This window comes from Bremia lactucae, linkage group LG1 (assembly GCF_004359215.1).
Source record: "Bremia lactucae strain SF5 linkage group LG1, whole genome shotgun sequence".
In the NCBI taxonomy this organism is placed as follows: domain Eukaryota; phylum Oomycota; class Peronosporomycetes; order Peronosporales; family Peronosporaceae; genus Bremia; species Bremia lactucae.
In genome coordinates, this window is record NC_090610.1 from 11,591,815 (window position 1) to 11,614,015 (window position 22,201).

A 22,201-nucleotide genomic window follows, 5' to 3' on the forward strand; every position below is an offset into this window, starting at 1 on the left:
AGATCACCATCTTTTCTTCAATGAATCCGATGGATGGATTCTGTCAGATATTCATGGGTGAACAGGATATTCCGTTCACAGCAGTTGGAACCCAAGCGGAATGCTCTGGGAGTGGCTAGTTGTGCCACAGGGGTTTAGTAATGCACCTGCAACATTCAACAGATGATTAACCAATCTGTTGAGATCGGTGCGAGATTTGGCACCGAGTTATTTTGATGACGTTTTTGTTAATAGCGTTTGGGTCAGGCCGTACTAAACTTCTATTAAGATGGTTACTAGGACCACTTCTTTGATGGGTCCTGCTGCATAGCAGCAACATGAGTTCTCAAATTCTGGACAGAGGGTTGTTTTACCCTAACGAGCACATAATAATTGCGATCGTTATCGAAAAGCCTGATTAGGCTGTGCTATACGCTGGACAACTGCTGTTTCAGCGTGCCCGACGTGGGAAATACAACGTGTATAGACGTATTACACGTAAGAATATCAGTCTCGCTGAACAAGAAGAAGAAGGAGCCGAGCTTTAAGCTGTTGAACAGCAAAAAACATCAGTAAATATTATATGTGCGGAAGAGGTAAGCACTTGCGCCCAGATTGTCCGTTGCAAAAGCCGCGCAAAGATCAGAAGAGCACTAACCCCACCTCATACCAGAAATATGGTTTGATACGGAAAAACGCCAATCCACAGTAGGGGCGAAGCGTCGTACTGGGGAAGAGCTAGGCTTTGTTGAGCCTCTAGGAGGTGAGGATAAACAAGATCTAGCCCCAAAGAGACATGTGCTTAATTGCACGGGGCGTGAGTACAAGTCTGGCTTATTAGTCGAGATATGATTTCATTCTTGGTACGTTCGGCTTGTAAAAGCAATGAGCCATGGATTGATCGGAGGTCTAAGACCTTAGGCGCAACGAGCAATATTCCTAGCGAAGCTTTGAAGAAAGAGTGGTGATTCCTTTCATTCTTAGGCAACACAAACGCTGCTGGTGTGAGCCACTGACAAGATCTGCCAGTGTGTTAGAAATTAGAATATCTGGGTTTATTAACTCCAATGTTGAAAATATTATACTTTCTTAGCGTAACACATTAATTGTTAGTGGAATAGCCCTCTGAGTATGACTCGTTGTGATAACATATCACTGGTTCCTGAAAGCATTGTGGGTCTAGGGTACGGTCATAATGGGTGTAATTGCCCAGATGCACGTAGAGTGGCATATCTAAATACACTGAGTGAGGTCGAGTGAGATCGCACCACGCTGAGTGTACTACTGGCATATGCGAAGGCATTCAATGCTTGACCGGTTTGATGCACGTGAAGTGAGCAGTGAGCTGAGATGTGTGACCTTACTCCACATCGGATGTCGAATTGAACATCGGCTCTTGTGTAGAGCAAACAAAGGTTGTAAAACGTCCCTCTGTGAGTTGTAGTGTCTCGACATCGAGACAGCAGAGACAAAAGTCGGATACAACGAGACGCGAAGCGCCTATCATGTACATATAAGGATACAAGCGAACAGCAATATACACTTCTGAATAGTGTGACTGGTTAATTTGAGGGTGATGTTAGCTTGAGACTATCCCATCGTAACATGTTCTTAAGAGCTAAACGAAATGTCTGTGAATGAGTTTGGTCAGCTTGAAGGCTGGTGAGAGCAAATTTTTCCATTGGACACCGACGATTTATGTCACAAAGCCGATGTTAAATGGCGCATTGTGCATGCTTATAAAATTAAGCTAAATACTGCTACTGTACCAGCACAGATAATTATTCCTACAAAGAATTTTTTTAGAACAATATGGCGGACGTACGACGCACAGTGCACAGTGCGCAAGACTTAGTCGATTGTTATTATTAGCTGCCCATGCGACATAGTAACGTCCAGCTTACGGCAGTCAGCATCCCGAGCGGCAAGCTTTGGGAATGGCTGGTAATGCCACAAGCGCTTTACAATACCCCGGCTCCTACTAATCGTCTGGTAACACAAATCTTCCGTCTTCATAGAGGTTATGCACAAACTTTTTGATGACATTTTTGTCCTTAGTCGTGCGTAGTAGGGTCGGTTGGACGTGGGAAAGCACATGACTATTTGCGAGCAGTCGTTGCATGCGCACAAATGAGTTGTATGGCAACGCTTCTAAATGCATCTTCGGTGTAAAATAAAATCCTTTTAGGGTACTTTATTGGGAAGCAAGGCCCTAAAGCAGATCCTGTGAAAAGCCTTAGCTGATTGGCTATTTTTTGAAAACCAAAAGTTTGTTTAAGGAGCTGGGCCTAGCCAACTACTAAAGAGATGATGCTGATTTGGCTCGGCTATTATCAATTCTTTTTAAGAAGGAGGCGGATTCGTGCTGGACGAGCACCGAAAATTATGCTTTTGAAGCAGTTAGAACTATCCTCATCCCCAATTTTGGCTCTGCCAAATTTAATTGAACTTCAGCGTCATCCGTGACGCGTCCGATTTTCCCATGGGCACAAACAGATTAATATGGACAGGAGTGCGGCATTGCGCTCGAGTCTAGGCAGCTTAAAGCTGCAGAAAGGTCTATTGAGTTTATGACAAAGAGCTACTTGCAATGAAGTATACCCTTATCATATTTAGAGTTTATCTGCTTAGTTCTAAGCCTTTTGCAATCTATACATATCATGCTTCCTTACGCACAGCGACCAAGTCGCCCCATCTCTCACAGCGAATGGCTTGATGGCTTTCATTCTTTGCCGAATATGACTTTAAGGTGAAGTACAAGCCTGGAAAGCGAAATACTTTGACTGATGCATTATCACGTAGACCAGATTATGAGCTCGTTCATGTTACGACTGTAATGCCGCCACTCACTGCTTTAATCAGTTCGGCATATGTAAATGACGAATAGTGTGCAGCTTTGCTAGAAGCTCTCGGGAGCAATGAATTAAAAACTCGGACGTAAAATATCGACACGATTGAGTGCGGGCTTGCATCGATTTTTTCTATCGATAAAGGTCGTTTGTATTATTGTCCGCGCATCGTAGGTCCTCATGATGAGGAACTAAATTACCTAATCCTTTATGATGTGCATAATACCGTCCTACGGCTCCGTGAGTCAGAATTAATCGTGGCACAAACTGTAAAATGGGTGCCTACATATATTCGCACATGCAAAAGCTGCCAACAGGGATAAATTCTCGGCTTTTGCAACTGCGCTACTGGCCAGTTTACTCATACTTATCAAGTGTTGGGAGTCCATCAGTATGGATTTTGTGTTCGGCCTACCGAAAGATTTGAAAGGCAACACGGCACCGTTGTCTTGGTTGAACGATTAAGCATAATGGCTCATTTAGCGGCTTTGTCGGATACCATTGACGGTGCAGGTACAGCAAAACTGCTTATTGATCGCGTGGTTAGATAACACGGTATTCCAGTGGCGATTGTCTATGGTAGGATCTCATTTATACGGGTTCGTTCTTGGTTTGGTGTAGGAGCAATAGCCGATCGGCTTGCTGATATCAGCCATGCTACTTTTAAGAAACAAGTAAGCGAGTTTCTCGCAACGCGATAACCTATCGTAAGACATGTGCGTGATACTATGGCTGATAGCAATGACAAACAAACAAAACAAGCGGATGCTAAGGGCAGAAGTTGTATAGATTCTTGCGCGGTCGGTGAGCGATCTCACAAAACGCTTAGAACGTCCCTACAAACGAAGTGCCTGCAGTCTCAGATCAAATTGCGTCCGTACTTTATGGGTCATTGTGGTCGTGGCGAAGAAGGGCTTTGCTTATACGCTAAACCTTCCTCGTAAGCTGCGTAGTATTCCTCGCTAACTTGCTTAAGCCGTATCGGGATCCTTCCTAGGTGGATTTGAAGGCGCTCGCGCCGAGACAGGAGGCTGCGCCGCAGATCGCTGCATCCTCATTAGAATGTCCAGCTGGCTCTTTGTAACGAATTTTTGACGATCCAACGTCAAAAGACGAATTTGAACCACGCCAACGATGCTCTCCATTCAACCAAGATGATTTCTGTCCTCGTTAAGGGTGCTCTCCGATCATTCAAACTTCTCATGGAGAAGTTGCTTCTTGTGCCTTAAACTCAAGAAAGAATCCTTCAACATTTCGGCCGCTTTTTGTGTTGCTGACGACCAAGAGAACCTTTGATTTCACGTTGAGAACTTTTAAAGAGACGTTGTCGCAGATTCAGTACCAGCATCTGGTGAAGTGGCTTGCGCACCCGTCTTCGGAGAACGATTGGGAGTTTGAGGTACCCCTTCGGCAAGATTGCCCTTAAGCTATCGACATATTTGAGCGCCACGCTCAGGATCAACCTCCATCAAAAGATTTTTCCCACCAGTATAGGTGGGAATGAATGGATCATCAGCCTCAATGCTGCTTGGATCCACGGAGCATAACCACCTGACGCACTAAAAATTGCGAGACAACGCCTAGCTAGCACTTTAGTGTTAGCAAGGCGCAGTCTCCTACTTTGCCCAATACACCGCACTTAATTGGTCTTCGGCCTTCGGCTTTACGAAATCAAAGCGAAGTTCTCGTTTAAACGAACGTTTGCCGCATCAGTAAAGTATCTTGGAAATCTAAAATTACGATAACGGCGGGCCCGATGGACCCATCGAATGAAAAATACTTCATTTCGTTTTCCGACTCGTTAGGACATAAAAAGATCCAATTCTCCTCATTGACGATACAGAGGCACCCGTGCTTGATCACGCAGACGCGTCAATTCTCAGGTGGCGTCATAGTCAGTGGCGTAGGGTATCTGTCATGGATAGCGGTGCGTTTAGCGAACTCATCCGGCATATTCGCTTTGGACCCAGAGGTCCACAGTACCAAATTGCGGCCGCAACCGGTTGAAGGCGCTTTTCTACACTAAGAGGTGCATATCGATATTCACAATTAGCTTTTAATTTTGCAAGGGCTGCCCGAGCACGAGCTTCATCCATTCTGAGGATTGCTCGCACTTACTTTTCATCGAGCGGTTCGTTAAAATTTTAGGCTCGAGACCTAGTGTCATGCGTAATGCTGTCAAAGCATCCACGACACCTCGTTCTGGGAACAGAATCGGAACCCGACGAGACTCATCTCCACGCCGAAGCATGTTGACTTAAGATTCTTTCTCCAAACCCTCAGGTGGAGTGTAACTGTCATATTTCACGTACCCATCATCTCCGTTGAAGGAACTCAGAGTCAGCGACTCATCGTAAGACAAAGCTTTAGCTGGTCAGTACCCAACCTCAAAGAAGAAATGAGAGCGAATGTCGACACTCATATCAGCATGTCTAACGAATGAGGGTGTAATAAGCTACGCTGTGGTTCGTGAGCCTAAATGTGGTACAATTCGTATTTTCGATAAAATTACCTAGTTTCTTATTTAAAGCAGGTAAAATCACTGAAATCCCATTTATCATGGGTAATACAGGTGGCAGTCACCACATAGAAATCTGGTGGCTAAAATCTATTTAAAGTACTTAGTGTAAGGTTTTAATATCTTAAAACATTAAAATAAAGTCCAGTTTTTCCTTAGATCTTTAAGCGAATGTTGCCTTCTTAAGCTTGCGCTTCGATCGGTCCTAAGGTACATTCTCGCGGGCACTAGTTGCCGCTTGGTATAACGAACCACTTAATACAATATTTTAGTTTTCATTAGGCTCTACGAGCTTGTCCGATTAACTAAGGTCTAACACGTATTGATTTTATAGAACTAGTGATTTATGGAGTCTAAAGTATTTCTGACTTAAAGAGCAATCCCAAAGTGCTACCAGGTGAAACGGGGCATCTTTCGCTAGTACTGCCTCAATACTAGCTAACCTACACTGATAATAGTGAAGATAAAGGTACTTCACGTACACAATGTGCAGATAAGGTTCTAAGTTGCTAAGCTTAGCATAGCAGCTGAAGGTTGATACTAAAAAGGTGAGTGGGGCTCCTCCGTTTAACAAGCACATACGTATCATCCAACATGAGTTTGTTGGATAAAAATGAAACGAACGTACACACCCCGTGTGAACACTTCCACGCTACGCGTGAGAGGTTCACTTACTTGAGTGTCGCCGAATGGAACGCAGTCAAACGAATGAGTTCGACCGCAAGTGGGCCATCCATGAGTGCATTTTTTGCTCTGCAACGAGACGATCAACATGCGGCTTTAGCCAAGTTTAGCCAAGTTCATTCAACACGAACACGGAGGGCCCAAGAAAAGTAACGTTGCTCCACCAGTAAGGCTTTCAACGGCAGAACTTCTGAAAGAATAAGATGTTCAACAGTTGGAACTATCTAGACTGCAGCATTTACATGTTGAGGTCTGACGCACTCGCGTCGACTCGAAAGCTTATATTTTTATTTGCAAGTTCAAGGTAGTCGAAGGCAACTCATTGTTTAGATGGCTTTATCGAATTAGACGATGCTATTGAAGCTCGCCGCATCGATGATGATCTGACGATGGTGAAATTTGGCATGTCCAACTTGGCAGGACGTGCCAACTATTGGGCCTTAGGGCTGGAGCTTTACGACCCATTTGTGTTTAGTCGTATATGGTCTTGAAGATTCAGCGTAAACAATTTTTTGAGCCACCACGAGCTGAATTTAGAACTCGAGCACAGCTCCTGGATTTGAAGCAGGTCAAGCGTGGCATTCACGCTTACGCCCAAATTACACATTAATGAGAGAGTTGTATCGTGAGTATACCCTTTGACGAATAAACACAATTTACTCTGCATTAAAGGTCTTTCGGATGGTCCCGTCAAGATACACCTGTTTCCCCTCGAATTAGAGGCGCTAGGTCAAGCAATCTCTATAGCAGAGCAGAAGGACTTTTGCCTGAAACAGGCTTTCGTCCACTCTAGTTCCTATCGTCCATCGGGACGACAAAAAGTCGAAGGTCCACCTATGCTATGTAGACAGCTAGAAACCTCGCTCTTCTAGTTACAAACGGCTGCAAAGATGCAATTGCCGTAAGAAAACAGTTTTCTTCGCCTATTAGTGTAGTACCTCACGCCTCGTTTCAAGAAATACTAAGCGTGACGGTCAGCCTCCCGCAATTAATATGGGGGTACTCGGATCTGACGCTGTCCGGGATCGGTGCGGAGCGCCCTTCTGATCCAGCAACGTTGAATAAGCTACTATTTTTTTGAAATCATTTTGTACTAAACCAACAGTACTAGCAAGAAAGGCCTTGAATTTTTTATAAAAAACACCAAATAATAATAAAATCAATAAAATAGTTGTTAAAAAAATTCCGGAATAAATATGTAAGAAACTTAGAAACAGAAATTTTATAATTAAAACAAAAACAACAAAAATTGATAGTAAAACCCTTGTTGGTTCTGCAGCTCAAATTAAAGCTATGAAACAAATCGCCGGTACTATGGAGAAACTTGCACTGTCATTGAAGCCCCTAAAGGTGAATATGGCTATACCGAGCCAGTAATGCTTCGCATGGTCCAAGAGAATTTGCCGGTCTTTCAACAAAACTTGCTCCCAGCACACCACTGTGTCTTTCTGTCCCTGGTGATGAGATAACCCTCATTACCTTGCAAATCGAAGTGACTAATGATTTTACATTCACTCCCTTGTTGATTGTGAGGCGTCGAACATTTCATTCGACGCTAATCCCTAGAAGATTGTAGGCTGAAGTTCATTGAGCGCGACAAACCCCAAGCGAGGATAAATTTGCCTGCACCAGACGCATCTGTAACAGTAAAGGAACCAGTACTTGATTTCAATACACGTTAAACGACACACAGTACGATGATTATTCATCGTTCCGGATTCGGATAACAAATTTGATGTCTCCTTGGCTTACCATGGCTCAGAAAGTACGAGCCATTCATAAATTGGCAGCAAGTGTTCTATTTAACTAAAAACCCTAAACATATTCGATCCGTTCAGATGTCTGTCTCTTGTTAAGCAGATGGCCATCTGATGAACGTCTTGCAGTGCCCACAAGCATGTGAATATTCTTTGAGTGAGTGCGGTGGCCTCATTTGTGGTTCAATTGTTTGCACGACTGCATAGAACTCAGTTTGACAGCCCATCTCACTGCTAGAGTAGATACAGACGGCTGTGCACAAGCACAAACAGCGTCGAAGATCGTCCATTCGAAAATTGTAAGGTAGATTGGAACAAGGATGCTTGCTTAGATATCGAAATTCAAAGATGATCAAGACGCCGTCTATTAGAGTCAGTGCAAAAATCTGGATCGACAGGAGACTCGATAGTAGAGGATATTGCTGTGGTTGCGCCACCACAGCAAGAGGCAGTTGGGTACGATACTTCCCAAGTAGAAAAGGGAATAGGTCATATAAAACTTGAGAGAACAAGTCCCCTAGGAATAAACTGAAACGCAAAACGTTTTAAAAACGGATTGAGTGTAGGCGCTATACACTTGATCAAATAACGCCGTCGAAAATAACTTCTGAGATAAATTTATCGGCAACGATAGAACAAAAACGGTTCTTGCGTGATCTGCGTAGTGGCAAAGTCAAGCAGAATTGCGTGCTTGTCATAGATGACAAGTAGGTGGCCGATATTCAGTCGGTAATATTAATGCTTGAGAACGAACGAGCTCTCAGCGGCTCATCAATGGACGAAAGTGTCCTCGATGAAAAGCTCGGATTGATCGTCTTATGCGTTAACCTTGCGAGTCACTGAAAAAAAATGTAAAAAAATTCGATCGAATTCTAGGAGAGTTTTTTTTGATTCGGTAACAGAAGATTTGCCTTTGGATAAAAGCACTCGACATGAGATCGTCCTTATTCTGGTTCGAAAAACTGCGTCATGACGCAATCGCTACGCATCGTGAAAGGTATTAGGGATCGATAAGTTTTTTTCCGATCGCTTAGCAGCGGGCCATGGGAGGGAGTCACCCCATTGCCTTCCGACCTTTTTTATGCGTAAGGCAACCGAAAGATAGCGGATAGTGCATGCATACAATAAGTTGAATGCTGCAACGGGACCGGCTAACGCCGATACCAAGAAGGGACGTAATCGTTTACGGCATGTAAAAGTGTACCATCTTCTCTTTTATGGATATGACGGACAGGTTCTATCAAATACTTCTGCGTGAACAAGCATTTTCGTTCACAGCAGTAAGCAAGCACCCATGCTTTGGGAATGACAAGTAATGCCACAGGAGCTTAGTAATGCCCCTGTAACATTGAAAAATGTGTTACGAGTCTGTTGGGATCGGTGCGTAGTTTTGCACTGAGGTATTCTGGTGAAATCTTTGTTGATAGCGTTGATGTACAACGAATCTGCTTCCGAAAGGGTTTTTGAATACAACGTAGCAGCCACGTTTAAAAGGTTCTTCTATCTATGCGTAAGCATAAGTGTAAGCAAATTCCTTTAAGTGTGTATTCGCTGCAAGCGAAATACGCCTTGTTGGATGGATCGTGGGTAAACACAGTGTACGCCCTGATCCAGAAAATATCATGGCGACCACCAACTGGCTTGTCCCAGTCAATGTTAAGTGTTTTCGGACGTTCCTTAGGCTAGCGCGTACTCCATAAGTACTCGCGCAACTATGCCGAAATGACAGTCCTTCTTCCTTGTTTGTTAAAAAATGTAAAATGGTCATGGAACGCTGATTTTCAGCGTTCTTTGATGGTATAAAGCAAAACTTGATGCAATCGCCCTTTTGACGATCGCGGACCATGTCACGGAGTCTGTGACGCCAGTGATTTTGCAATCGGCTCTGCGTTAGAGCAATCTGATACAGACGGTACAGAGCGCGTCGTCTGCTATCAATCCCGTCAGCTACAACCAGATGAGCGCAATTACACAGTGCATGCCAATGACCCCCTTATAAAATATGCTCTTGCTAAGTTTAGGGTATATCTCTTAGGCGATAGACCGTTCATTCTTTATTCGAACCATCCGTCTATACACAAGGCCGTAAACAGTCCACACCTATCGCAAAGAATGACGATATGTTGTCTTTCTTAGCGAAACGCAACTTCTTCGTGGAATATGAACCAAGATAACTTAATGTCGTCGCTGATGCCCTTTCGCGCCGACCCAATTTGAGCCGGCCGCGCAAATCAACAGTGACAATAAGCTCACTGTTGCAATAATAGGGTTCTGTCGTCAAAATTAGTTGACGACGTAAGGAGAACTATTAAGAAGATAAAGCTCTTGAAGGACCTGATGGGTCACCTCATAACTCCATTTTATCACAACAATCCTCAAGAATTTGTCAAAATTGTATCGACCTTTAACAGATCGATACACAACACGCAATGGTTTACTGTACTACACAGTCATAGCTGGCGACACACCTCTTGTCGTCATCCCCACCAATAATGAATTGCGTTTGCGTATCATGTATGAGTATTACGATGCACCAATAAGTGGGCATCGTGGACGTAAGGAGACAAATCTCACGGTAAGCCGTGGTTTCTACTGGCCTCGCAAGTATGAATTCATCCACAAGTACATACTGCTTGCGAGTCGTCAACGGGTGAAGCCCAGTGCTTCAATCCGTGCTTCATTACACTCTCCGCGTGTTCCGGCAGTGTGTTGGCAGTCAGTATCTATGAACTTCGTCTTCGATTTTCCAAAGACGACCACTTGAATACTGGTATTCTTGTGTTTGTTGACCGTTTCAGAAAGATACTACATTTTGCTGCAGTCCTGGAGTCAATCACAGCCTAAAACTGTGCTCGTTTCTTTATTGACACGATATTATGTCTTCATAGGTTACCCTCGTGAACTGGTCTCAGATCGAGTCCTTCGACTCACGGCGGAGGTTCGGCAGATTGTGTTCAAATCACTTAGACGCAGCTGAAAGGTCTGCTTCTGACCATCCTGAAACAGATAGTCAGACAGAACGTGTAAAATATTCCTCGAGATCCTCGAAGAGATACTTCGCTGTTATGTCCACTCGCTTACGAATTGGAGCGAGTGTCGAAGAAGTCAATCCCAGTTATACTCAGCATCGGAAACGATACTTTTAGTAAGATAGATGATGCTCTCACAAATGAAGAGAATGATGCTTTTGCAGTGCGCATGAAATAAAAACAAAACCACGTCAGGAGGTGAATTCGTGCTGGCGCGAGAAGTAGTAGTTTGCTTCGTGCAGGAACTCGTCGCTCATGCGATGAGCCGACAGAAACGAAACGCTGAAGAAAATAAAATACCAATCGTAACTTTAAAGATAATGACCTAGTCCTACTGTCTATAAGTTACTGTCCAAGTATCGGCCTGTTTCGTGTATTGCACCGCAAAAGCAATGCATACACGATCGAGCTGCCTCCTAGGGTGCGTTCGCATCCTACATTTTATGTCGGCCGTATCCGCCCGTACTACCAGTACGAGGCTACTTTCGGTTGCGAATCACACCGGCACCGTCCAAAGCATCCGCCAGAAATTAATGGTCTCGGGATAGAGACTTAACGTCTCGAGAAAGACGTTTCAATTCATCTTTCAAAAATGTATTTTCATGATGAGCTGTTACGAGCTCGTTGGGAAGAGTTAAAGCGCTCAATCGGTTGGCAATTGCTTGACCGCAATCCTCCGCGATCTTCCAACCGATCGATGCAAAGACTGTTCACCTCCGATTGTAAGTCATGACGACGACCACGCGCTTGATCCACGTCCTCCCTAAGGCGATAAGTCGTTCGAACCCCCTTCACCTCGCGGTGGTTCAAGTACTTCTCGACTAAAAAACGCTTCTCAACGCTCGAGTCCGCCAATGATGCGGAAAGAGAGATAAATCGGGATTGCCTTACTCGTCGAACCCGCATTATCACGATGTCCTGGATCGCGTCCTCCGATTCTTACGGGATGACGTTGATCATGAACGTTCCCGTCGTTGTGACTTAGCGTCGAGGGTCGACGATATTTGTCGCGAACAGCTGCAAAACCGTGCGTAACTCGCGCTCGATCAAATGTCGAAGAAACGAACGCATCAGTTTCTTCGAGACGAGCTGGTGACAGCTCGTTAAGAAATTTTGTCCTTAAAGAATGAAGCGGAACGTCTGGTTCGTGAGAACCAGATTCTGACCCGGGACCATCTGTGCTTGTCTTGGGTCCATCAGTCTTTGGCGAATGCCTTAGGCTGTGCCGATTTGATTCGGAATTGGAAGAAGACTCGTACTGATGTTACGGGTGGAGACGTCCAACGAAATACGTAGGATGCATACGCATCCTACGTGGCTGGTCGCTCGTGTATGCATTGCTTTTGCAGTGCAATACACGAAACAGGCCGATACTTGGACAGTAATTTATAACTGCTAAAATTCCTCACTTCAAAGTAGAATATGTGATGAGCATGATTTAATATGACTTTAACGTTACGATTGGCATTTATTTTCGTCACCGTTTCGTTTCTGTCGGTCCATCGCATGAGCGACGTATTCCTGCACGAAGCGGACCACTACTTCTTGCACAAGCACGAATTCACCTGATGATTTGGTTTTGGTTTTATTTTCAGCGCGCCGGGTGCGCACTTCGGAAGTATCATTCTCTTCTTTAGTGAGAGCATCATTTGTCTCACTAAAAGTATTGTTTTCGATGCTGTGTATGTCAGCATCGGTATAATCAAAGTCAGCAAAAGCTTTATCCCATTTAATGAGTTTGACTTCTTCAATGTTAATTGAATCAACATTGGTATCCTTCACATGAACTGTTGAGTCAATGCGTCATGAGCACAAGCAAGATTGCTCTTTGCTCGAGCGAGTCCCTTCCCCCTTGAATAAGAGTTACTCTCCAACAAGTTGGGTATGCTTGGATGGCGTAAGCCACTCACGAAAAACGGTGTAAGCTTTATAGAAGCATGCACTAAATTGTTGACGGAAAATCCTACCATCGGCAAGAACTCGCTCCAACTCGTAAAAGAGTGGACGTTTTCACGACGAATCTCTTCGAGATACGATTTGCACGTTCTGTCCGACCATCTGTTTCAGAATGGTGACAAGTTGACATTTTCACTCTGTGTTCGAAGTGATTGAAACAAAGATTGCCAAAACTCCGTCGTGAATCTGGGGTCTCGATCCGAGACTAGTTCACGGGTGGGCCATGGAGTCGAAATATCGTGTCAACAAAGACACGAGCACAGCCTTTGGCTGTGATCGACTTCGGGACTGCAGTAAGATGGACCATTTTGCTGAAATCCTTGTCATGCACGGGATAATTGCGTTCAGCTGGTTGAAGCTGACGCGACTGATAGCAGACGCCGCGCTCTGCGCAGCACCGTCTGTATCGTACTACATTGAACACACAGTTGATTGCAAATCGCTGGCGTCACTGGTCTGTCTTGGTCCGCAATCGCCAATATTGGCGGTTGCATAAAGCTTTGCTTAATACCCTCAAAGGAACGGTGGCAATCAGCGTTTTATGACCACTTAATATGTTTCTTTAACATAGAAGAAAGTTGTGCTGTCATTTCGGCATAATTGCGGGAGTACTTGTTTAAGTACGCCGCTAAGCCGAATTTTTTTTTAAGTCCCTTTACATCGTCCGACAATCCGTTGGCTCTGCTATGAAAGGAAGACGTAATTAAAATAACCAAGTGCAAAATTTCGCACCGATCTTAACAGATTTATTACACATTCGCAGGGGCATGACTAAGCTCCCTTGGCATTACTAACCATTCCCATAGCATTCCGCTTGGTGTGCTTACTGCTGTGAACGGATCGAGTTCAAGCGTAAGGATCTGATAGAATCCAGTCATCAGATCCATTGACGAAAATATAGTACTCTTTGACATACCATCAATGATTACGTCTTTTCGTTGTATCGGCGTTTGAGCCATTACCGTTGCAGCGTTCAATTTATTGTATGCATGGACAATTCGCCATGCTCCTGTTGCTTTACGCACATAGAAGGTCGGAGAGCTATGTGGGAAAGTTGATTGCCCGCTACTAAGCGACCGGCAAAGAATTTGTCGATTGCTAATACTTGTTCACGAGGCAATGACCATTGCTTCGTTACATAGTAATTCGAATCCGGAATTAGTTCGATTTCGTGTCGAGTGCCTTCATCCTTAGGCAACTCGCACGGTACTGATTCAGGGAAGACTTCCTTTAATTCTACCAAGTCCTTATATAAAGGGTTTGTCTTCAAATACAACCAAGATTGGGACGTAAACGTTCAATTCGAGTCTTATCATCGAGGACACTTCGTCCATCGATGAGCTGCTGATTACCCGTTCATTCTCAGGAAATACTATTGCCGCCAGAATATCGGCCACGTAGTTGTCATCTGTGACAAGTACGCAATTTGCTTGACTTTCCCACTACGCAGATCACGAAATAACCGTTTAGGTTCAAGCGTTGGCAATTGAGTTATCTCCGAAGTTAACTTCGGAGGCGCTATTAGATCAAGTGTATAAGCGCCTACACTTGATCCATTGTTTTTTACTAAGACATTTAATATCTCGGTTTTCTCTTTAGAACTTAATTCCAAAGGTACCTGGAAACCTTTGACCACAGGTTACTGCGGACTTATCCCCGCAAATTCTTGGGGACTTATTCCCTCAAGTTTTATTTGGGGAGTATCCTCCCCACTGCCTCTCGCTGTGGTTGCGCAACCACAGCGAGGTCCTTTACAATCGACTCTCCAGTCGACCGAGGACTTTCGCACCGTCTCTAATAGACAGCCGTTGAATATTTTCTGGATGTTTCTTTTCCAACAAACATCCTTGTTTCGTACCACTCAATGATTCATGTGGTCGAACTTCGACGATGCCTGTGCTTGTGCACAGCTGCCGGCAATTAACTCCATAGTGTATTGGGGTTTCACACTGAGGTCTTGTGCAGTCGTGCAAACGACCAACCCACAAAGTGAGGCCATCGCACTCGCTCGTAGGACATCCACACGCTTGTGACGTCGAAGACGTTCATCAGATGACCCTCTGATGAAGGAGAGACACGCATCGTCTCGGCTTGACGATGCATGGCTCGTACTTTCTTAGCCATGGTATCAAAGGATGACATCAAATTTGTCATGTAAATCTAGAACGAAAGGCGCCCTGTCATCCTCGTTAGAGTGATATCGCGCTCAATAAATTTGAGTCTGCGATCTTCTAGCGGTTGGCGTCGAATGACATTGTTCGACGCCCCACAATCGATCAGGGACTTAAACGGAAATTTATTTGCCCCTATAGTTTTCAAGTTGATGAGGTTAACCTTATCACCTGGGGCAGTTACGCACAATATTTGTGTGTGAGGAGCAACTTTCGTCAAAAGGCCTGCAAATTCTTTTAACGTTGCTGGATCAATAGGGCACCCCGCACCTACTGACTTCGACCGCTTTTTTACGATCTGCCTCGCCTTTGCGATTTCTCAACAGCGTCGGATCCGCGTCCTCCGCTGTTCCTAGCGAGAAAAAAGTCGGTCATTTCGCTCAGTATTTTTAGGCACGGGCCGTGGGGCACTACACTCGTAGGCGTAGTGGCTTGTTTTGTACAACGATTGCATCTTTGCAACCATTTTTAGCCGTAAAAAGCGAGGTTTCTCGCTCTCCGCATACGAGAGGTCCATAAGATCTGGACCCGACGTTTTCCTGTTGTCTATCTGGGAGATAAGCATTAGAGTGGACAATAGCCTATTTCAGGCTAAGGTCCTCCTGCCCCGCTACAGAGATCACTTAATCAAACGTCTCTAATTCGAGCCGAAACAGGTGGGTCTTGTCAGGACCGTCTACAAGAACTATAATAAGAACAGTTACCTGTGTTTGTCCATCAATTGGATGACACACGATACAACTGGCCAGGTATCGTGTATGCTGAGCATAAGTGTGAAGGTCACACTTGCCCTGCTTCAAATCCAGGAGCTCGGCTCGAGCACTATATTCGGCACGTGGCGTCTCACATATTTGCCTGAGCCGGGTCTTTAAGACCTCATACGATCCAGAACCAATGAGTCGTGAAGGATTGAGCCCTGAAGCTCAAGATTCGGCACGTTTAACCAAGTCAGACATGCCAAACTTCACTATCGTCGCATCGTCAACGATGCGGCGGTCTTGAATTGTATCGTCTAATTCGACAAGCCATCTTAAAATGGAGTCGCCTTCGACTGCCTTAAACTTAGAGATTACAAACTTTAAGCTTTCGGTTCGACGCTTTCGCGTCGACCGTTAACAGGATTTAAATGCTGCTGTCTCAACAGTTCTAACCGTTGCGCACCCTGTTCTCTATATACCTCTGAGTGTTGAGAGCCTTTTTTGGTTAAGCAAGGTTACTTTTTCTTGGGCTCGTCGAGTTCATGTTGTATGAAATCGGCTAAAGCCGCATGTTGATCGTCTCTTTGTGGAGCGAATAACATGGCGCTAACGGCTGGCCCGCCTACGGCCGAACTCATACGTTCGTTTGATCTCCAATTAAGGTCACTCAAATGAGTGACCCTTTCACGCGTTGCGTGGAAGTTTTCTGGAGGGGATTGAAAGCTCTTTTCTTCTTCATCCAACATGTCCGTGTTAAATGGAACGTGCATGCGCCGTTGAACGGACACAAAATTCTAATTAAAATATAAAATAAAATATTGTTTTTAATATTTGTTATTAATACGAAGTGCTGCCAGGTGTAATTGGACACCTCTCGCTAGACTGATAACAGTACTAGCCAAGCTACACTGATAACAGTGAAGGTGAGGTGCCTCGATCACTTATACTGACGTGCACAGAACGATTACAAGTAGCTTGGAAATCTTCGCCACTCTAGGTCAATATAAGCCTATAGTTTAAAGAAAATGTAAAACTGCATAAATTAACCAATCAACAGAACTATTGTCTTGTTGCCTTAATATTACCAAATTTGATATTATTGGAAATATTAAGTCAAACCTTTAAATGTTAATAATTTAAACTTCTTTATTATTTTTCTCTTATAGAAATAAGATATTATATTCATCTTTTAGAAAATAAGTTGTATAATTTCTCTTATAGAAATATATTTGTATTATTTCTCTGATAAAAAATAAGTTCTAAAAAATAATATTTATTTTTTCTCCGATAGGAAAGAATTTTTATGTTACGGGAGACCGTTACATATCGGGGTGCATGAAATTAATTTATTAGCCAAGTGTGGTAGTACGCAAAAGTTATAAATTTGCAAAAGCTGAAAATGATAATATAATATATGCGCCGCAAGAAGTTTGGCGATTGAGTCACTCTCGCAATAAAGTTGCCAGATTTATATTGCAATCGGGCTTCACCATATCAAATTCCCCAACTACCAATTGTCGAATTGGGCTCTGAAAATGACGTTGTTTTATATTATCCAATGCCACAAGTCTTATAAAGTCTGGACATTGCTTTGTCTAATTATCCTATGGAAGCATCTGCGAGCGGTCCGCGGGGCTTTAGACCGTCCTTTATCTTACGAATGTGAGATGGAGTCTGCGCTTCACAGTGCATTAACTCGCTAAAGTGCAATTATGCACAGCACGTAATTTTTGCTTTTTATATGTCACCCTTCGGCACAGAAATTCCGATGAGAACAAACTCGTAGAAAGTAGCTTTGTCTGCATTGCAATAATATTATTAATTCGTTTCATAAAAAATGGCACTTTTGGCAGAAAATGACGTTTGTCGCCTGTATGACAAAGCGACTTTCCTCCTTAGAAATTGCTGAACTTTTGCTGGTCACCTAACCCGTTTCTGCATAGAGCGTTTAAGATGCGTAATGCGGCGTTGCAAAACAGCGATTTTCGATCTGCGGTTTCTGTCTCCAAGTTACTGCAAGGCCACTTTCAATTAGACCATCCCTTATACATAGATGAAGTGTCTGCTCTCGCTCGCTGTAATAGCCGGTGCCCTCACTATCAGTGCAGTCGCTGACGACGATGCCGCCTACTTCTGTGATTCGGATTCGTACTGTGAAAAGACATTTCCCGACACAGCATGCATTTCTGTCAACAATTACGGCGACGTGGTCTCCAAGTGCACACCGAACACATCAAAGCGCCCAGCTTGCCGCGGCGCGACTCCCGGCCTGTGCCCGTCGTTTCAGAGTGCCGACATTGGCTACTTGAACGCCCACTGCGTTTTCGTATCAGAAGAAAATTTGTCGCTGTCTTCGAGCGGTTCAATGTCCAGTTCTCGTCGCCTCATGGCTCTAGCCGCAAACACGTCTGCAGTGTTGAGTAATAGCACTTTAGCTGCATCTTCCATGCTATCTTCCTTATCGGCCAGTCAAGGGGATGATGTGATGATTCCAGAAGGTAAAAATGGAATGTTCTCCGCTGAAGTAGATGGGGTAGCGGTAAGCGGTCAATTTATTTGCCTTGATGTGTCCGACTGTGCAAATAAGGCTGCTGACCCCAGCACATGTGAGCCCACCACATGCCAGTCGCCCGACTCAAAAGAGGTATGCACTTACCACGGAACTTGCACATACAAGAGCAAGAGCAAAATCAATAAGCGTAGCTGCATGTGCTACGCTGGATTTGACGGTGACAAATGCGAAAAGGAGGTATCAAATGCTTGTGACGTCGATTGCGGCACTGGTGGCGATTGTGTGGATGGAGAGTGCGTTTGCAAGGAAGGTTTCAATGGCGTGGAACATAACGGGAAGAAGGGTAAGCCCAACCAACGCTGCACTCGCTGCACAAATGACTTGGCGTGCCAAAATGGGAACACATGCAACACAGAAACTGGCAAGTGCATCTGTGGCCCTGGTTTTACGGGTGACACTTGTGGTGCTACTGAGGATTCCTGTACAACTCGTATGGATTGTGGTATCGGGGCATGCCAGGTGCTGACGAACGGCTCGTCTGCGTGCTTTTGCCCAATGTGCAACCCTACATGCAATCTCTGCGATATTAACGTCGACGCCTCATTTGACTGCTCGACATGCCAGGCCAACTCTGCTACCACTATGCAGTCTTTTAATCTGCTGATGGTTGCCTCAATGGTTGTCACGATATTGCTTACCAATTTGGCCCTGTGATAATTTAGAAGTCGCGTTGCTTAAATACGTTTCTTCTTAATCGTCAACATTACATTAATGGAAGTCCTCATTGTTAACCGAAATGTCGTCAATAAAGCATCTGTCGGACTGGCCTTAAAATTAAATTGCTGGCTAGAAAAGCTTACAGTTGTGTGAGAGGGCCCATGGTAATCTCTATTTACATATTCTCTTTGGACCTATGTCGCGAGTTAAGAAACTCGAAAGAAAATCACCTGAGACAAATTGTTACTTAATCAAAATATTTTTTCTTCATATCTTAAAAGCTTCTGCGAAGGCTTTCCTTTTGCGTCTGACAAACTCGATATTTTCCAAATGGAATTTTACTGGACAATCTAACACTTGCCGTGGATGCTTGTATAAGTCACCATTGAGTTCACTTATTTTGCCTGTTCTAACATATCGGTAAGTACAAGAAGTGTGATGGACCGTGTTGCAAGAAGACAAGATGACATAAACTATTTATTCGTGTACCGTTTCATTAAAGTTTTTATTAGCTTTAGCTATTTTAGTACTGCGTCAAGGATAACAACAGCAGAGAAGAGCGCCAACATCCATGCCAGATATCACATTAAAACCGCTCTAAAAGACGGTGCCGTCACTAATAATCTTAATGGGTGGGCCACCATCAGTGCGTTTTTCTTTCGCAATCGTGCGCCCAGCCTTCCAGCTTCCTCCTTCAAGCATCTATTTAAAGGACACAAATTCATGGATAGCAGCGAAAAAAATATCAAAAGGAGAGTTACCTTGACTAAAGGGAAACAGGTAGCACTGACGTTTAAGCGCTCAAGAATAATTATGTGCAACTTGTCTAAAATCGCGATGGTAAGCGCCCGCCACTCGATGATAACTTCAGCGCTAGGATCAAATTCGTCAATCAAAATCGATGAGAACTTCGGTACCAGCACACCAAAGTCCACCAACAGTCCTCCATTGCGATACTCGGGAAGGCCTGGTGCCATAAAGTTGGGGCATTAGTTTAATATTTGTGATTGTGTACAATTCCTATTCGCACCAGTCATTAGCTCAAGTTCTGTAATTATGAACCCTGCGTCTTGGAGCGGTTCCATGAGCGAGTAAGTCAGCCACTGCGAAAGCTTGTGGAAGCTCACGTATTTACCACCCTTCTCATCTTCAGGTAAGTATCTGCCATTTGAAAGCAACGAGAGTTTTGTTAGAATGACTGAATCATCTAATAGCTTTAATGAACTCTTAAATTAACCCACGCCAGCTCCCATACATCCCCCATATTGTGGCCGTCAATCTGGGTTCGGCTTGTGGGCCAGATATCTTGCAGCCCGTACAAGATGACATTCCATAGTCTCGTTATCGACACTTCGCCATTTTCATGCTGGTGCTTTTTTAGGTAGTCCACCAAATTCCCTGGCCGAATTGATCCATCTGCTCCAAGGAAAAACTCAGGATAATTGCTTAGGCTCGTTCCCAAACGCTGACATTAATAACAAAAAATATAGTTATTCACGTCATACTATATATAAATTCAGGGAACTTCTAAGAGATAGCAGCTACCTTAAGCAGATTCGTCCTCCCAGCACACCCTACCATCGGGTTCGTATCTGACTAAGCAACAACACGAACCACAAAGTCACACTAAAACCCACGAGTTAAGGTGAGAGCCTAAATCTACCACTTGAAATGCCTTTGCAATCGCGTCATCAGCTAGAGCGGTCAATGCTGTTGCATCAACTCGGTGCGGCTCTTCTTTTGAATCGGCCGAAAATTCTCCACTAACAAACATGTGGAAACTGGCAATACCCAAACCTTCGCTCCGAGTGTAATATTCCAGAGTACCCGGTTCTTGATACTTCCACGTTGGACCAGCCCCTGCATCAAGCAAAACACTCACGAGAGCCAAGTCTAGAAGTCGACGAGCTTTTTCCAGCTTGTCACAGTTCCATGACGACAACAAATTGGCAACACGCTGTGGATTGCCGCTTTCAAAGTGGCGCCAGCGCGAATGGAATGGGACTTTTGCTTCGTTAGGAGTGGGGTACGACTGCCTAATGATGCCAAGTACATATTCAGCTAAGGCTGGAATTTTGCTTTCAACTACTAAGAAGTTGGGCAATTCATTCTGCTTGGCGAGGGAGAAAACACGATGGCAGCTATCACGGACCGATGGGAGCGACCGCAAATACGTTACTTTTTCGGTCATTGAATCTTTCGTTGAGGTGCGGGTGCTTTGTCTGAAATGATAATGCCGCAACTGTTGAAATTCATATGGAATTCAGTGTAAAACCTGCAGCCAATACCTTTACACAACACTGCTAATTCGCGTGACGACAATTAAATTTGTAATTGGCCAAAGTCGATTTGCAAAAGTAGAAGCGGAAAAAGAGAATATTACATAATGGTTTCCTGAAATTAGTCACGATGCTACTTTTTTTAGTATACTTTGGGTGTCAAGATGAATAAGCAATTTTGCGCTGCTTTACTGTCGGCTATAGTTCGCAATTAAAAATGATTGGGAAATTACGTATTAAATCAAAATTCAGCTAGTTGGATCCAAAAATTACCTAAGAAATTTAAGGTTATGATTGCTTTCCAACATGAAATTTGAATGTCACCTTGATCACCGCATCGAGGGATACTTTTGCATTGACTGCTGACCGCTCTATGTATGCCTTTGTAAAAATAACATCATTGATTTCTATGAGTGAAGTAATACAGTAGCAACATTAATGCCGCTTGCCTATGTTAAAAATGATTTTATGTCAAATGGTCAAGACTAGGGTAAAGGGAAGGAAAAATAGAAGGGCATTTCCTTGGGGCATGCCTCTTTGCATGCCCTGTATTTAATAACCAATTTAATTTAATTGATTAATTCTACTAGCATATATGTAGTGCATTAGATGAGATATAACAATCATTAGACAACCTTTATTCTGTCCTTCACAGTTATCAATAACTGTCATCAACAATGTATAATTGTAGGCGGGCACGTCGTAATGCGGCCACGCTCTACTTAAGCACACACCCTAGCACAGCGAGGAAGCGGTTTGCACCTGCTTCTCTTGCGTGCAGTGAGGAAGTTGTGGTGGGCGCGCAAGCGACCTCAACCAACACACTAAGAACTCTGGTGAAGTGACGTCACGGGAGTGGTAATCCGTCTCCTCGTGCGCACTTCCCAAGTAGGTAGTAATTTTCAGACTGATTTTTATTTAATAGAATTAAATACAAATACCTATTTTTACCAATTAAAATGATATCTCTATAGATATCATTTAATATGTATTGCGAGCGTATCTTTATAGATACCTCGCGTAACTGATGACGCTAGCCGTCATCATGGATG

At 44.0% G+C, this 22,201-nt stretch overlaps 2 protein-coding genes across 2 annotated transcripts; one reads left to right on the forward strand and one right to left on the reverse strand.

The window, feature by feature from the left end:
* Positions 1-17,694: 17,694 nt before the first annotated feature.
* On the forward strand, positions 17,695-18,867 carry CCR75_001234 (uncharacterized protein; the record flags this gene model as incomplete). The annotated part of the gene is made up of 1 exon (XM_067959338.1): positions 17,695-18,867. One exon carries the CDS (start codon positions 17,695-17,697, stop codon positions 18,865-18,867), a length of 1,173 nt encoding a protein of 390 aa, XP_067820143.1.
* Positions 18,868-19,346: 479 nt separating this feature from the next.
* CCR75_001235 (uncharacterized protein) lies at positions 19,347-21,237 on the reverse strand. The gene is made up of 5 exons (XM_067959339.1): positions 20,534-21,237; positions 20,416-20,466; positions 19,901-20,335; positions 19,632-19,837; positions 19,347-19,572 (listed from the first exon to the last, which is right to left on the reverse strand). Exons 1-3 carry the CDS (start codon positions 21,059-21,061, stop codon positions 20,087-20,089), a joined length of 828 nt encoding a protein of 275 aa, XP_067820142.1. The 5' UTR covers positions 21,062-21,237; the 3' UTR covers positions 19,347-19,572; positions 19,632-19,837; positions 19,901-20,086.
* Between the last annotated feature and the right edge of the window lie 964 nt (positions 21,238-22,201).